Source organism: Salminus brasiliensis, chromosome 2 (genome assembly GCF_030463535.1).
Source record: "Salminus brasiliensis chromosome 2, fSalBra1.hap2, whole genome shotgun sequence".
In the NCBI taxonomy this organism is placed as follows: Eukaryota; Metazoa; Chordata; class Actinopteri; order Characiformes; family Bryconidae; genus Salminus; species Salminus brasiliensis.
Window position 1 is genome coordinate 7,375,134 of NC_132879.1, and position 16,495 is coordinate 7,391,628.

At 41.9% G+C, this 16,495-nt stretch overlaps 1 protein-coding gene, 1 long non-coding RNA gene and 1 gene segment (V, D, J or C); 2 read left to right on the forward strand and 1 right to left on the reverse strand.

Moving 5' to 3' along the window:
• Positions 1-257: 257 nt before the first annotated feature.
• On the reverse strand, positions 258-2,986 carry LOC140544440 (uncharacterized). The gene is made up of 3 exons (XM_072667965.1): positions 2,938-2,986; positions 2,516-2,850; positions 258-593 (listed from the first exon to the last, which is right to left on the reverse strand). The coding sequence occupies exons 1-3, from the start codon at positions 2,984-2,986 to the stop codon at positions 258-260; spliced, it is 720 nt and encodes a 239-aa protein (XP_072524066.1).
• A 576-nt stretch (positions 2,987-3,562) lies between these two features.
• On the forward strand, positions 3,563-5,502 carry LOC140544512 (Ig kappa chain C region, B allele-like). The segment is given in 3 exon segments: positions 3,563-3,569; positions 3,752-3,772; positions 5,037-5,502. Coding segments are annotated over 3 exon segments (351 nt in total).
• Positions 5,503-10,170: 4,668 nt separating this feature from the next.
• On the forward strand, positions 10,171-11,454 carry LOC140549782 (uncharacterized). The gene is made up of 2 exons (XR_011979023.1): positions 10,171-10,308; positions 11,004-11,454. It is a non-coding gene; the product is annotated as an uncharacterized lncRNA (long non-coding RNA).
• The last annotated feature ends 5,041 nt before the right edge of the window (positions 11,455-16,495 follow it).

Genomic DNA, 16,495 nt, shown 5'->3' on the forward strand with positions numbered 1-16,495 from the left:
CACATGAACTCCTCATCTCATTGAAGAAGTGGAGCTGAAACGCTGTGTGCATTATTGCTTTGCGCTTATTTATAGATGTTTACGTTGTGTGTCAGGGTGGTGGGTTTCCTCCCCTGTGTGTAATTGTGCTGTATCACATCCGCCCCCTCAGCACCTGCAGTAGGTCCAGCTGCAGCAGTGCAGTGTTTGTGCCTTCTGACTCAGGGAGGTTTTTGTATGGCTCTGTAAGACTGTGTGAGCAGGCTTGTACTACTGATCTAATGATAACTCTGGCAGTAATAATCTCCTGCATCTTCAGTCTGGACTCCACTGATGGTCAGAGTGAAGTCAGATCTTGATCCACTGCCGCTGAAACGAGCTGGAGTTCCAGATGCTCTGTTATCAATGAAGTAGAACAGGAGCTTAAGGGTTTCTCCAGGTTTCTGCAGATACCAGGCTAAACACTGAGCTGTACTGTCACTATACACGTCAGGGCTGGTTCTACAGCTGATGGTGATGGTTTCTCCTGGAAGAGCAGATTTCACTGCAGGAGTCTGAGTCACAGTCACCTGACCTCCTGAACCTGAACGCCTCTTACTCTTCAACTGGCACGACTAAACAGACCATATTAGACAATGATCATTTGATCTATAGAAGATCAAAATTATGGCTCCAAATCCCTAATGAGCCTCACAGAGGAAAAGATTCCCATAGTCAAGAGGCACACATCTTGACCTGACCTGACACGATCAGAGTCTGAATAATAAGACTAAAATCATAATCAAATATGATTCATATCCATAGATTCAGATCCATATAATCAAATATATTAAACTCTTTTAAAATAATAAAAATCAGACTCTCAAATGAAGGTAAAAAAAACTAGGAAGTCAACTGAACAGTGTTAAAGCCTGTGTTCTGGATAATCTTTTGATAGTGATGGACGCACACAGGATGTCAGCTGGATATCATGGACAGTGGACGACTCAGAGGTGAAGGAGGGCGTTCTGACCAGCATAGAAAAAGAGCAGAACGGCCGCTCCAACCTCAGCAGCACCCTGACCCTCAGCAAAGCTCTCTGGGGAATAAAGCTTGATCTTGGACATTGTCTGATGTTTTCTTCTACTTGATGATCAGGGTTGTGAGAGAGGATCTTCAGCTGGAGGTTCAGGGCAGTGCTGTGTGTGTTGTGCTTGAGTGAGTTTGGCTGAACGAAGCTGAACATCTGGTGAAAGTGCTGCTCTATTCTGGGAGAAGGACGACAACTCAGGTTTGTTAATGTTTCACTCCAGTGCTCTCTCTCTCTCTCTCTCTCTCTCTTTCTCTCTCTTTGATCTGAACCTAACCTTAACTTAAACCTTACCCTAGCCCAATACCCTTACTCTAACCTTCACCATCACAATATCCTTACCCTAACCCTTACCCTAACTGTTACCCTAAGCCTTATTATAAAACCCTAACCTAACCTCTTACCCTAACCCTTACTCTAAGCATAATATAGCCCTTACCCTTACCCTTACTCAGGCCATAACCATAGCCTAACCCTTTTCCTAACACTTACCCTTACCCTTACCCTAACCCTTACTCTATGCTTGACCATAAACTAGCCCTTCTCTAGCCTTTATCCTAACCTTGACCATAACCCTAACTTTTAACTACCCTAATCTTAATCTTTTTTTTCATTATTGCCATTTTCTGCATTCTGTTATTGTGTAGGAGCTCCATAACGGAGAGAAGCAGGCTGTTGTGTTGCCACTGTTTTCTCAATTCTTCTTCGAGTACGTATCAGGCTGGGTTGTGCACTTTACCACCAGTGGACTAGAGCTCCTTGTGAACCCTAACGTATGTATGAGGAGCTCCTTGTGAGTCGTTTAAACATTACAAATTGCATGGAGTACCTTTTAGCTGCATACAAAGGAATGTTATAAGACAAATGAATAAAATAGGAATATAATTCCTATTCATTAAGTCAGACACACTAAAACCTGCAGCTCAGTGGTGACCTGGAGTGAAAACATGAAAAGGCTTCTTCACACACATTAATAAATCAGCTGTGGAGTTTTTACTGAGAGGGAACACCTCAGTACCTTCACTGACTTTTAGTAGATCTGCTCCTGTCTAAAGTCTAAAGGTGATGTAGATTAAAAGACTGATGGAGTCTGAAGTGGATCATGATGGGGTGGTGTTGCAGAAGAACAGGTTCTGTGGTGACTCTGGTGGATAGAAATGTGTAACTCAGAGTCCAGCACTGAATGAAGCTCCAGCTGACCCTCCTGTGGACTTTATCACAGTTTACAGAGAGGAATCCTGCAGCAGGAACGCGGCCAGTGAGGAAACACACAGCAGCGTTCCTGCACGCCTCCCTTTTACACACTACAGGATCAACAGTGTGTTTTATTGTGTGTTTTAAGTGTGAAGCTGCAGGAGGCTGCTGGAAGGGACTGAGGTGGGTTGTGGTGCTCCCTGCTGGACAGCCTGCTTGGAGTAGGACTGCAGATCAGTGTCTGTGCAGTCTGACTCAGGGAGGTTTTTGTACAGCTGTGTAACACTGTGTGAACGACCAGACACTACTGATGTAAAATAGTCCCATACAGTAATAATCTCCTGCATCTTCAGTTAGGACTCTACTGATGATCAGAGTGAAGTCAGATCTAGATCCATGGCCACTGAAACGAGCTGGAGTTCCTGACCATAAGCTAGAAGCATCGCGGATCAGGAGTTTAGGTGCTTCTCCAGGTTTCTGCAGGTACCAGGACATATACTTACCCGAATATACACTGTGGCTGGTTTTACAGTTGATGGTGACGGTTTCTCCTGGAAGAGCAGATTTCACTGCAGGAGTCTGAGTCACAGTCGCCTGACCTCTGGATTCTGAAAAACAATGAGAGTAAACTGACTCATGAACTTTCAACAAGTCGTCTTTGTCTTCCTAAAAGTAAACTTACAGCAGGGCATTACCTTGAGTCCAGAAGATCAGAGTCCAGATGAAGATGGGGATCAGAGTCATGTCTGCTATGGGTGAGGTTTGTGGGGCAGCAGCTCTCAGCCCTGAAGTGTTAAACTCACAGCACTATAAACACTCCCAGAGCACTGAAGCATGTGCTGCTAATGCAAAGTGGAACCTCTCTATGGAAATGTCACCAGCAAATGCCTCTTACTCTTGAACTGGCACGACTGAACAGACCATATTAGACAATGATCCTTTGATCTATAGAAGATCAATATTATGACTCCAAATCCCTAATGAGCCTCACAGAAAAAGACACTGTCAGGAAAACCCCTCTAACAACCACAGAACCACTGAGAGGATCCAATAGTGGAGTAGAGCACCTGTTCCTGATCTGACATGATCAGATACTGGAATTATAATCAAAGATGAGGCTTAAAAACAGGCAAATCAGACACACTCAAATAAAGCTGAAAACTGAGACGTCAACTGAACAATGATAAAGTCTGTGTTCAGGCGAATCTTCTGAAGGTGATGAACACTCACACACACAGGATGTTAGATTTGAGGACATGGCAGATGTAGAAGATTAAGAAGCAGGTTTAGGGGTTATGGTGAGGACGGAGGTTCATGAAGATGCTGGGTGAGTTTTTCAGTACAGCAGTAGATTACACACTTTTATTATGCAGCTCTGAGCATAAATGTGTGTGTGTGTGTGTGTGTGAGTGTGTGTGTGTGTGTGTGTGTGTGTGTACTGTAGTGTGACGGAGGTTTTTGTATGACGGCTTCATTGTAATGTATCACTGTGGCACACTTTCGGTGGAGGAACCAAAGTCATTGTGAAAGGTGGGTGTGTTTTCTTATTTTCTTTTTTTTAATAAACATTAATTTTAATTTTCAGGAAATAAAAGAATTTTCAACAAAAATATTTAATTGATGTGAAATTAATTGATATTCTTGATCAGCTGCTTTTGCTTCTACTGAAAGCGACTGTGTTAAAGAGTGAGGTAGGAACTGTGAGTCTTTATTAGGTGAATTATCCTGTATTTTCATTAATAGCTCTGTACAGTTAGAATGGGTGTTGGGTTAATGATGCTGTATGGGAGAATTGATGGACTATTTTTATTAATAGCTCTGTACAGTTAAAACTATAACTTTTTCTGACCATGTTTTGATTATACTTTGATTAAACACATTTAGAGCATTTACATTTAGAGCATTCACATTTAGAGCATTCACATATAGAGCATTCACATTTAGAGCATTCACATTTAGAGCATTTACATTTAGAGCATTCACATTTAGAGCATTCACATTTAGAACATTTACATTTAGAGCATTCACATTTAGAGCATTCACATTTAGAGCATTCACATTTAGAGCATTTACATATAGAGCATTCACATTTAGAGCATTTAGCTGATGCTGTTATCCAGAGCGACTTACAAGGTAACTCGTATTACAAAGGTGGGCCAATGCAGTGTTAGGAGTCTTGCCAAAGGACTCTTATTAATGTAGCACAGCAAAGTCACCCAGACCGGGAATCGAACCCTGGTCTTATACAGGGGGTAATAGCTCACTGGATGGTAGTGGTGTTACTTGTTGCATCACAGCAACCCCACTTTACTGTGCATCCTGTACATCTGCACTCCTGGACACTTGACACTTTACTTAAATACCAATATATACACATATTTACTCAGTATGGACATATCTGCTGATCCACACTCCTACTGCACATTATTATTCATTCATTCATTATTCTCCCATTATTCATTATTATTGTATTTTTATTCTTTTGTATTATTTCTTATTATTGTATCATATTTACTGTGCTGTTATTGTGTAACTGCTACTAGCTGCTGAATTTCCTTCAGGATTAATAAAGTATATATCTCTCTATCTAAGTATCTTTCTATCTATCTGTACAGATGAAGTAGAAGCTCATAGAAGGAAGCAGGTACTGTTTTTTAGGAAACTGAGAACAGAGTGGAGCTGTAAATGGACGACTGTAGGCGGGTTGGATTCAGTCAGGATGCTTAATAAAGAATAACGAGTAAATGTGTTTAAATGTGTTTAATCAAGTGTGTGTGTTGTGTCTCCTCTCCAGGTGGTCCCATAGTGAAGCCCTCTGTGTCTCTGCTCCCCCCCTCCCCTCTGCAGGTGTCTGAGGGTTCAGCCTCACTGCTCTGCCTGCTGTCTGGCTACTCTCCACAGGGGGCGCTAGTCAGCTGGACAGTGGACGGCTCAGAGGTGAAGGAGGGCGTTCTGACCAGCGTAGAAGAAGAGAAGAACGGCCTCTTCAGCCGCAGCAGCACCCTGACCCTCAGCAAAGCTCTTTGGGAAAAGGGGGAGGAGTTTGGCTGTTTGGTCTCCCATGACAACGCCAATCAGCCAATCACGTTCAGAAAAAGCAGCTGTGAAGTTCAGTAGCCCCGAGATGGAGTTGAACACAGATCTGCTTCACCTCCGTCTGCAGTAGAGCTGAAGTTCTACACAGTGCTGCTGTTTGGGTCTTTACTCTGTTCACTGTCCTGTTGCTGGACCTGTGCTTCTGCTCTACTGAAATAAAGCTTGATCTTGGACATTTTCTGATGTTTTATTCTACTTGATGATCAGGGTTGTGAGGGAGGATCTTCAGCTGAAGGTTCAGGGCAGTGCTGTGTGTGTTGTGCTTGAGTGAGTTTGGCTGAACGAAGCTGAACATCTGGTGAAAGTGCTGCTCTATTCTGGGAGAAGGACGACAACTCAGGTCTGTTAATGCAAATCTGAGTTTCACTCCAGTGCTCTCTCTCTCTCTCTCTCTCTCTCTCTCTCTCTCTCTCTCTCTCTCTGTCTCTCTCTCTCTCTTATCTGGTCTGAAGAGGAACTTTTAGAAATTTCAGAAGGTTTACAGGTTGTACTAAATAGTTCAGCCCACTTTCATATGTACGCATTACTGATGCAACCCAGACACAAAGAAATCAAATCATTTAAACAGAAAATGTTACAAAACAACCTGTAAAATTTGATCTGAACCTAAACAGCAACGTAACCTAAACCTTACCCTAACCCTTACCTTAACCATAACCATAACCATAACCATAACTATAACTATAACCATAACCATAACCATAAGCTAACCCTTACCATTACCTTCACTAAAACCTTGACCATAATTTAACCCTAACCCTATCCATATCCCTAACCCTAACCCTTACAATAAACAACCACTTACCTTAAGCCTTTTTCTACCGCAACAATAATCCTAACTATTAACTATCCTAACCTTAACCTATCCTAACTCTTAACTACACTAATCTCAACCTTTTTTGTTCATTATTTCCATTTTATGTGCATTCAGTTATTATGTAGGAGCTCCATAATGAAGAAAAACAAGCTGCTGTGTTTCCGCTGTTTTCTCAATTCTTCTTCGAGTGTGTATCAGGCTGGGTTCTTTTACGACCAGTGGACTGGAGCTCCTTTTGAACCCTAACGTATGTATGAGGAGCTCCTTGTGAGTTGTTTAAACGTTACAAATAGTACGGTGTGCCTTTTAGCCGTATATAAAGAATCTTTATAAGATAAATGAATTAAATAGAAATATAATTCCTATTCATGATGTCAGACACACTAAAACCTGCAGCTCAGTGGTGACCTGGAGTGAAAACATGAAAAGGCTTCTTCACACACATTAATAAATCAGATGTGGAGTTTTTACTGAGAGTGAACACCTCAGTACCTTCACTGTCTTTTAGTAGATCTGCTCCTGTTAGAGTCTAAAGGTGATGTAAATTAAAGACTGATGGAGTCTGAAGTGGATCATGATGGGGTGGTGTTGCAGAAGAACAGGTTCTGTGGTGACTCTGGTGGATAGAAATGTGTAATTCAGAGTCCAGCACTGAATGAAGCTCCAGCTGACCCTTCTGTGGACTTTATCACAGTTTACAGAGAGGAATCCTGCAGCAGGAACGCGGCCAGTGAGGAAACACACAGCAGCATTCCTGCACACCTCCCTTTTACACACTACAGGATCAACAGTGTGTTTAATTGCTCAGTGTTTAAATGTGCAGCTGCAGGAGGCTGCTGGTTGTGGTGCCCCCTGCTGGACAGCCTTCTTGGAGTAGGACTGCAGTGCAGTGTCTGTGCAGTCTGACTCAGGGAGGTTTTTGTACAGCTGTGTAACACTGTGTGAACGAGTATCTACTGCTGATGTAAAATTGTCCCATACAGTAATAATCTCCTGCATCTTCAGTCTGGACTCCACTGATGGTCAGAGTGAAGTCAGATCCAGATCCACGGCCACTGAAACGAGCTGGGGTTCCTGACCATAAGCTAGAGGCACCATAGATCAGGAGTTTAGGTGCTTCTCCAGGTTTCTGCAGGTACCAGGACATATAACCCGAATATACACTGTGGCTGGTTTTACAGTTGATGGTGACGGTTTCTCCTGGAAGAGCAGATTTCACTGCAGGAGTCTGAGTCACAGTCGCCTGACCTCTGGATTCTGAATGAAACACAAACAAATAAATACTAATATTACAACTATTAGTCATATAATACAATTAGTCATCCTAATAATATTTAGAGAACAACAGATCCTCTCTGCAGAAAGTGAGTCACCTTGAGTCCAGAAGATCAGAGTCCAGATGAAGATGGGGATCAGAGTCATGTCTGCTGTGGGTGAGGTTTGAGGGGCAGCAGCTCTCAGTCATGAAGTGTTAAACTCACAGCACTATAAACACTCCCAGAGCACTGAAGCATGTGCTGCTAATGCAAAGTGGAACCTCTCTATGAAAATGGCATCAGCAAATGCCTCTTACTCTTGAACTGGCACGACTAAACAGATCATATTAGACAATGATCCTTTGATCTATAGGAGATCAAGTTTATTTGTCCAATCAATGGTTTCTTAGCTTACAGTAAAAATTATGGCTCCAAATCCTTAATGAGCCTCACAGAGGAAGAGATTCCCATGTTCAAGAGGCACACGTCTTCCTGACCTGACACGATCAGAGTCTGAATAATGAGACTAAAATTACAATCAAATATGATCCATGAAATCAAATATATTAAACTCTTTTAAAATAATAAACACTCAAATGAAGGTAAAAAAAAACGAAGAAGTCAACTGAACAGTGTTTAAGCCTGTGTTCTGGATAATCTTTTGATGGTGATGGACACACACCAGATGTCAGCTGGATATCCTGGACAGTGGACGGCTCAGAGGTGAAGGAGGGCATTCTGACCAGCTTAGAAGAAGAGCAGAACGGCCGCTCCAGCCTCAGCAGCACCCTGACCCTCAGCAAAGCTCTCTGGGGAATAAAGCTTGATGTTGGACATTGTCTGATGTTTTCTTCTACTTGATGATCAGGGTTGTGAGAGAGGATCTTCAGCTGGAGGTTCAGGGCAGTGCTGTGTGTGTTGTGCTTGAGTGAGTTTGGCTGAATGAAGCTGAACATCTGGTGAAAGTGCTGCTCTATTCTGGGAGAAGGACGATAACTCAGGTCTGTTAATGCAAATCTGAGTTTCACTCTAGTGCTCTCTCTCTCTCTCTCTCTCTCTCTCTCTCTTTGATCTGAACCTTAACATCAACCTTAACTTAACCTAAACCTTACCCTAACCCCATACCCTTACTCTAACCTTAACCATCAGAATATCCTTACCCTGACCCTTACCCCAACTGTTACCCTAAGCCTTATTATAAAACCCTAACCTAACCTCTTACCCTAACCCTTACTCAAACCATAACCATAGCCTAACCCTTTTCCTAACGCTTACCCTTACCCTAACCCTAACCCTTACTCTATGCTTGACCATAAACTAGCCCTTCTCTAGCCTTTATCCTAACCTTCACCATAACCCTAACTCTTAACTACCCTAATCTTAACCTTTTTTGTTTATTATTTCCATTTTCTGCATTCTCTTATTTTGTAGGGGCTCTATAACGGAGAGAAGCAGGCTGCTGTGTTTCAGCTGTGTTTTCAGACACTTTCGGCCACCGGCTTGCCTTAGGCTGCTTAAGGGGTTAAATAATATCGATTGATGGACTTTTAAAATATGTTTATCTATGTTTAGCATTAAAATCATACTGTTATGCAACAAGAAGATGCAGAAATGCAAATTCAGAGCTGAGTAAATTAGATGCATCACAAACAGCTCAAACACTTACAGTATAGCAACAGAAGGCTAGAACAAAAAATGCTCCCAAAGGACCCCCAGGCTTTTTTCATGTTCACGTTTTAAAGTAAACCTGATCCCTTCTGACACCAAACTCACGATTATGAAGGAAAGGCAGACGTTAGAAGTCCCATAAGGCCTTTAGGAGATCGTCAACCAGCGGAGTCTGTGAGACACCACACCTACAATCACACAGTAAATTACAAAAGCTCGCCCTCCCTCTACAAACACACACACCTGTAGTTCATTGGTCAAATTTCTAAATCTAATTGTCTGGCATAAATTAATAATACACTCCCTAGCCAAAAAAAAGATCACACACACTAAGACTAAGACTACTTCTCCAGCATATCCTAAAGATTCTCAATGGGGTGAAAATGACTTTAACCACTTTTCTTTTTCGCTATTTGAGCAGGATGAATCCTGGCCTTGTCATCTTGGAATATGCCCGTGCCATCAGTGAAGAAAAAAGCTATTGATGGAATAACCTGGTCGTCTCAGTGTATTCAGGTAGTCAGCTGACCTCATCTTTGGGCACATAACATTACTGAACCTAGACCTGAACAACTGCAGCAACCCCAGACCAAAGCACTGCCCCCTCAGGCTTGTCCGGTAGGTGCTAGGCATGATGGGTGCATCACTTCAGCTGCCTCTCTTCTTACCCTGATGCACCCATCACTCTGTACTCATAAGACCACATGACCTTCTTCTATTGCTCCAGAGAAATATCTTTTTTGCAGGTTAGCCTCACTGAAAGGTGGTTTTTCTTACAGCTACACAGCTGCAGTCTCAATCCCTTGAGTTTCCTTTGTTGCATTGTTAAATAACTTGTTGCCAGCTGAAACACAATCCCCCATACAGTAATTATCCAATGTAGACCTGGTTAAGTGTGTGTGGGGGAGTGTGTGGTAGAGCGTGTGAATGAATAGATCATGAATACGTGTGAATGAATAGATCAGCAGTTTAAGAACAGGTCTCATAAAATACGACCTTGCTCAAGAAAAACAAGCTAAATAAATATTTTAATAATTTATAATTTCGAAACTTCTGTTTTTGTCTGAGGCTTTTAAACTCCACCAGGATTTAGTGAGTGATGTGAGGAAGCTGCTTGGAAAAAGCAGAGAGAGCCGAGTCTTTACAGCAGGAGGTTTTTGTACAGCCACTAAATGAGTTTGTATCACTGTGGTGCACTTTTGGTGGTGGCACCAAACTGTCAGTTGGCCGTAAGTAGTTTTACTGTTTATTCTCTGTTCATCTGTAAATCAGTTCTGGAACTGTTCATACACTTAATGCTTTTGTAAATCATTTTTTAAAGCATTTTTTTTTACATTTATTTGTTCTTTAAGGGGCAGTGTAGACTAACTATGGACATTTTACACCAAAAGTCTGTTTCTGTTGTTAATAAAGGTAGAAATTATTCAGTGTATATATTTTTTTACTTTACTGAACAGTGAAATTTTTCTTTAATTGAACAGTAAAGGTCTGTTCTTGACCGGAGGCTCTCAGTGCAGCACTTTCACTGTGCTTCTCATTCTCATGATGAACAATCACAGAGCTGCTTATTATGAACACTGATGCATGTTTTAATGTTCATTTATTAAGTGTCGACTGTGTTCATATTTATTATTTATTACAGTAAATCATTTATTTCTCTGTAGGATCTGAATTCCTGTTGATTTTTCATATTATAAATTTCACTAAGCATCTCAGATTTATTTGCCAGTAAATGAAACATTAAAAAGTGTTAAATTCAGAAGAAAGTAACTACAGATGAATCTGAAGGACAGTTTAAACTGTAAAGTAGGTTATAATTACAGGACCAAACATTTTAATGCACCACTGAACTCAGTTCAGCTCTGTACAAAATAAGAGAAGTGAAACACATCTGTCCATGCCTCTGTGTTTGTGTGTCTGCTAGGTGTGACTGCTCCCAAACTCACGGTCCTGCCCCCCTCCAGTGTGGAGCTGCAGCAGGGGAAGGCCACACTCGTGTGTTTGGCCAACAAGGGCTTCCCCTCAGACTGGAGGCTAAGCTGGAAGGTAGGTGGGAGCAGCTGGAGCTCGGGGGTCAGCCAGAGCCCCGGATTTCTGCAGAAGGATGATGGCCTCTACAGTTGGACTAGCACCCTGACCCTACCGGAGGAGCAGTGGCTGAGGAACCCGGTGTCCTGTGAGGCCACCAAGGACGCCCAGTCTACAGTGAGCGAGACACTAAGGAAAGATCAGTGCACTTAGCAGTGAGGACCGCCAGCCTCTGCTTTACTCAGCTCACTTTCTTCTCCTTCATTCAGGCTTTAAAGCACATATTTGAGCTTCAGTGCCGAAATGTTGATCTTCTGTCTCAAAGAAATAAAAGGCTTTTGGATTCAGTGTTTGTCTCTTTGTATTTATTGTGTGTTTTCTCCATATTATACTCAAGGGCAATATGTACTGTAGAACAGGAGGATTTTAATGCTCTTGTTTTAATACATTTGGAGTTGGAATATAAATTAGTCTATTTCAGATCTACAGAAGCTGACATTTGTTTCTAGAATGATTTCCAGGCAGTTCATAATGTGGAGGGACTAATCAAAATATGAGGTTTCTAGACTTCAGCATAACTTTTAACCTCAACTCTTCTAATGTAAATGATTAGTAAAACTCTGGGGTTTCACACTACAGCACAATACACCAATAAGAATCATCTGTAACATGATTCAAGTGTAATTCACTCTGGATGAGAGCTTCAGTCAAATGCTGTAAATGTAAATAATCTTCTTGGTGGTTCTGAAATGAAACTGATGTTGATCTAAACTGTCTGAATTTCTGTCATGCAAATAGGATTTTCATCCACGGATGGAGCCTAGCTGCATAATGCAGTTTTCACTTCAGGATAATTCACTACACTGTTCTGAATTCAGAATTACTAAAGATAAGAATACATATGGGGATTCAGTATTTAGCTTTGGTAAAAATGATTTGATGAACCGAGATAAAAAAAATAAAAATAAAAAAAAAAGCATAATTATACAGGAGAAATGACCTCTAAGACCTCTAAGATTGTACATTGCAAATATAGTGTTATCTGTGTCCCATGCAACACATCCAAAATGCAGTGGCACTGGCCGTCCTCAACGTTTCTAAGTTCAGCCATGTAACTCCACTGCTGCGTTCTCTCTTCACTGGTTCCTGCAGCTGCTGCCTGTATCAGATTCAAAACCCTGACTCTGACCTACGAAGCCAAGAACGGACCAGCACCTCTGTATTTGATGGCAATGGTCAAAAGCCATCTGCTCCAAAGGCCCTTCCAGCTTCAAGTACGGCTCGGCTCAACCCGCCATCCCTCAAGATCCACGGAAGACGAGCGTCCAGGCTTTTTTCAGTCCCTTTTCAGTGCCGTCTGTGCCGAACTTCCCCTGGGTGTCCGAACGGCAGAGTCGCTCGCTGTCTTCAGACGCAGACTGAAGACACACCTCTTCTGAGAATACTTGGGTGAAGAGTAGAGTATTATGGTCTCCATATTGACTTGTGTTTAGAAGAGTCTAAGCTTAGACTTCTTGAGTAAACAGTGAAGCACTTTTGTAAGTCACTCTGCTAAATGCCATAAATGTAAATTGTCTTTACTGAGGAGAATAACAGCCATATAAACGCAGCAGTGCTGATCTAAGCAGCTCAGACCTCAAACACCACTTCTGAATTCAAAAGACATTGAAGATTTAAACTAAAAAATGACTGGATATCAGCTCAGAGCCATGACATCTTAGTTGGGTCAAATTATACACACTCTGGAAGTTAAACTAACACTAAACTTTAAATTCAGAAACACAGACATGCGTGTGCTTCTGACAAAGTGCTGAGAGCAGAACACTCTGACATGTACTTCTGACATAGTTTCCAAAATTCAGAAAAACTCAGCAGGTGGAGGAGCCTTTTCTTATAAAGAAAAACCTTCCAGATAATGTTCTGGACTCTCTCTCACTCTCACAATCTTTAAATCTAGGCTGAAAACTCATCTGTTTAGTTTTGCTTTTGGTAATTAATGCTTCCCCTTAGATAAAGATTGTAGGTCCAAGGGTTCGCGGATACAGGGAATTGTAGTACACTAAGATGCTGGAGCTGTCGTCTCGCTGCTTACATGCGAACACTCAGGTTTGTTGATGGTGGAGCAGATGGATGCTAGCGTTTCAGGGTGCTCCTGTGTCTGTGTTACCTTCTGGCTCTCTCCTTTTAATTAGGCTGTTACAGTCAGACCTGCCGGAGTCGTCAGACACACTCTGATACTGCTCAACATTCTCTGCTCTCCACAAAATCCTCTCAGTACTAACTCTCTCTTTTTACCTTGTCCGATTAAATGGCAACCCAGCCCGACCTGCTGGAAGATTGCCCGCTGAGGTTCCCTCTACCTGCCTCAGACCAGCTGCCACCTACCAGTCCAACCATCAGGCCCCCCACCCACCACCACCCATACCAGACCAACGGCACACCCTCCTACCACTGCTACCTGTCTAATGACCATGTTAAAACCTAAATGGACTCTAAATCTGCCACTATTCATATTACCACTATTAACTATCTGTTGTATCTGGTTTGGTCATTTTTATCAACAATGTTTAAATAGTTCTGATCAGAGGAGGATGGGTCGACTCCCCCTTGTGAGTCTTGGTTCCTCCCAAGGTTTCTTCCTCCAGCTCTGAGGGAGTTTTTCCTTGCCACTGTCGCCATTGGCTTGATCACTGGGGGTCTTTAATCCTTCATGTCTTCTTATGTTATTTTTTTTGTCTCTGTCTTTCACTAATGACTAATTATGTAAAGCTGCTTTTTGACAACAACAGTTGTAAAAAGCTATCCAAATAAATTTAACTTGACTTTTTATAGCATAAATGAACAGATCATATTTGATCTTTTGAGTAGAAATACGTTACTGTGCAGCACAGAAGAGCAGAATTTATTTCATTACACTTCACTGCTAGGATACACTCTCTATCTAAACCCTATCTAAAAATCTCACTATTTTTATTTAACTATATAAAATCTAGTCAGTTTGTTTATTTCTCTTTATGACCTATTAAAGCGGGTAATCTTGATTATGTTTATGGTAAATATCACTTCTTGCTCCTTCACTGTAATTAGTGTACTTCTCTATGAATAAAAATGTTACTGGGGTGGTAGCCCATATGTCAGTAGGGTGGTAGCCTCAGGGGTACTTCTTCAGTGCCTAGCGGTGCACTTAGGGTTGTGCAATTTCAACAAAAAATTTAATCCTTGTAAGTTTAGATATTTTTTTAATATTATTCAGCCTTCAAAAATATGTTCGTAAAAGTCTCATATTACACAAGCTTGCTCTTGTTATTAGATATTATTTGTTGCTTACTAATGATATTTATTTGCTTTAAATTTAATTAATTTATTTACTAAATAAAGTACTTGTATTTTTAATAAACTGAAGCATTTTAGTAAAATCTGTACAAAAACATTAAAATCACTGGAGCACTGGAGCATACAGTAGGACTAGAATGAGCTCAAGCTCTACAAACCTCCTCCTCTCATATAGCTGAAACGCTGTGTGCATTATTGCTTTGTGCTTATTTATAGATTTATAGATGTTTATGCTGTGTGTCAGGGTGGTGGGTTTCCTCCCCTCCACAGAGTGTGTGATTGTGCTGTATCACATCTGCCCCTCAGGACCTACAGCAGTGCAGTGTCTGTGCCGTCTGACTCAGGGAGGTTTTTGTATGGTGGTGTAACACTGTGTGAACACACCTCTACCACTGAACCAGTGCTCACTCATACAGTAATAAAGGTAATTTAGCAGCATCATAAAACAAGAGCTTAGGAATATCTCCAGGTTTCTGCAGGTACCAGGCGAGATAGTTGGTGTAATACACTGCAGTGCTGGTTCTACAGCTGATGGTGACGGTTTCTCAAGGAAGAGCAGATTTCACTGCAGGAGTCTGAGTCACAGTCACCTGACCTCTGGATTCTGAATAAAACACAAATAAATAAATACTAATATTACAACTATTAGTCATATAATACAATTAGTCATCCTAATAATATTTAGAGAACAACAGATCATCTCTGCAGAAAGTGAGTCACCTTGAGTCCAGAAGATCAGAGTCCAGATGAAGATGGGTATCAGAGTCATGTCTGCTGTGGGTGAGGTTTGTGGGGCAGCAGCTCTCAGTCATGAAGTGTTAAACTCACAGCACTATAAACACTCCCAGAGCACTGAAGCATGTGCTGCTAATGCAAATTGGAACCTCTCTATGGAAATGTCACTGTCCGCTGCAGTGATGATGTGACACTCAAATATGATGAGATGGAAACAGAAGTGTTTAATCAAACTGTTCTAGAAAAGAAACATCCAGCTGTTAAAGAATTAAACGTACTTGTATTAAAGCTCTATGAGAAAACACCTGAGCAAATCCACAGGAAGATGACCAAATACATAAAACAGAGGGGTCTGAAATGACCACTTTGAATTACGTACAGTCAATCCTCAAACCACACACAGCTGAGAAAGCTCTGTGAGAAGGTGGGGATCACACTTCTCCTTAGTTCAGGGCAAACAAGTTTAAAATCTAAGAAAATGGTTTGATTTGTTGAATGGAAACGATGTGTACCTTTTTCAGTGTAGGGGCAGTTTTTGTGGCCTAGATTTACTGATTACAGCCAAATGAAGGTCACATATCATCAGTAGCACCACATCAGACTGACCAGGACAGAGTGAGATGGACACAGACTGATGCAGTAAATAGAGCGAGTCTTTCTTCGGGCGTACTCACACTGGGCCTGGTTGCCTTCTAATGTGCCTAAGCACGATTGTCCATTTGGCATTTTGGTGCACCTGACTTTTTTTTACCTGTGTGAAACCAAACCAAGGGAAAAACACTCCAATTTTACAAACCCAATAACTGATTCATGTCATGGCTTGCTAGGCCAGACCAGGATAGGACAAACACTTGCAGAGATGGAGTCAAAGCAAGCAGATTTATTAACGCAATAGGATAAACAAAAGGGGGCAAGTGAGGCAAAGAAGCAGCAAACCATGAACAACAGTGATCAACAAAAACCTGAATGTGTCAAACGAAATGGCGAAAACAACAAAGACCTGGGACTGGGAGGAGTTGAGCTAGCGCAAAGGGGCTAGCACTAGGGGGAGTAACCAAAAGGGGACAAGAATGAAATCCTACAGGCAGAACCTGGGCTAAACAGGGGTTAACGTAAACTGCACTCGAACGGCGCTACAATGACTAAGGGGGGAGAGCTGGGGGACCAGCTACTGAGCAAGAACAGCTAGGCCGACCAAATCTGGAACCGCAGCGTGCTGCCGTGAGCGAGGGTCGTCTAGCTGGAACGTGGGTCGCCAGAGAATCCAGACCGTGAGCAAGCGAGCCTTGCAGAAAACGTGGATGGCAGGGTGACCTGCTC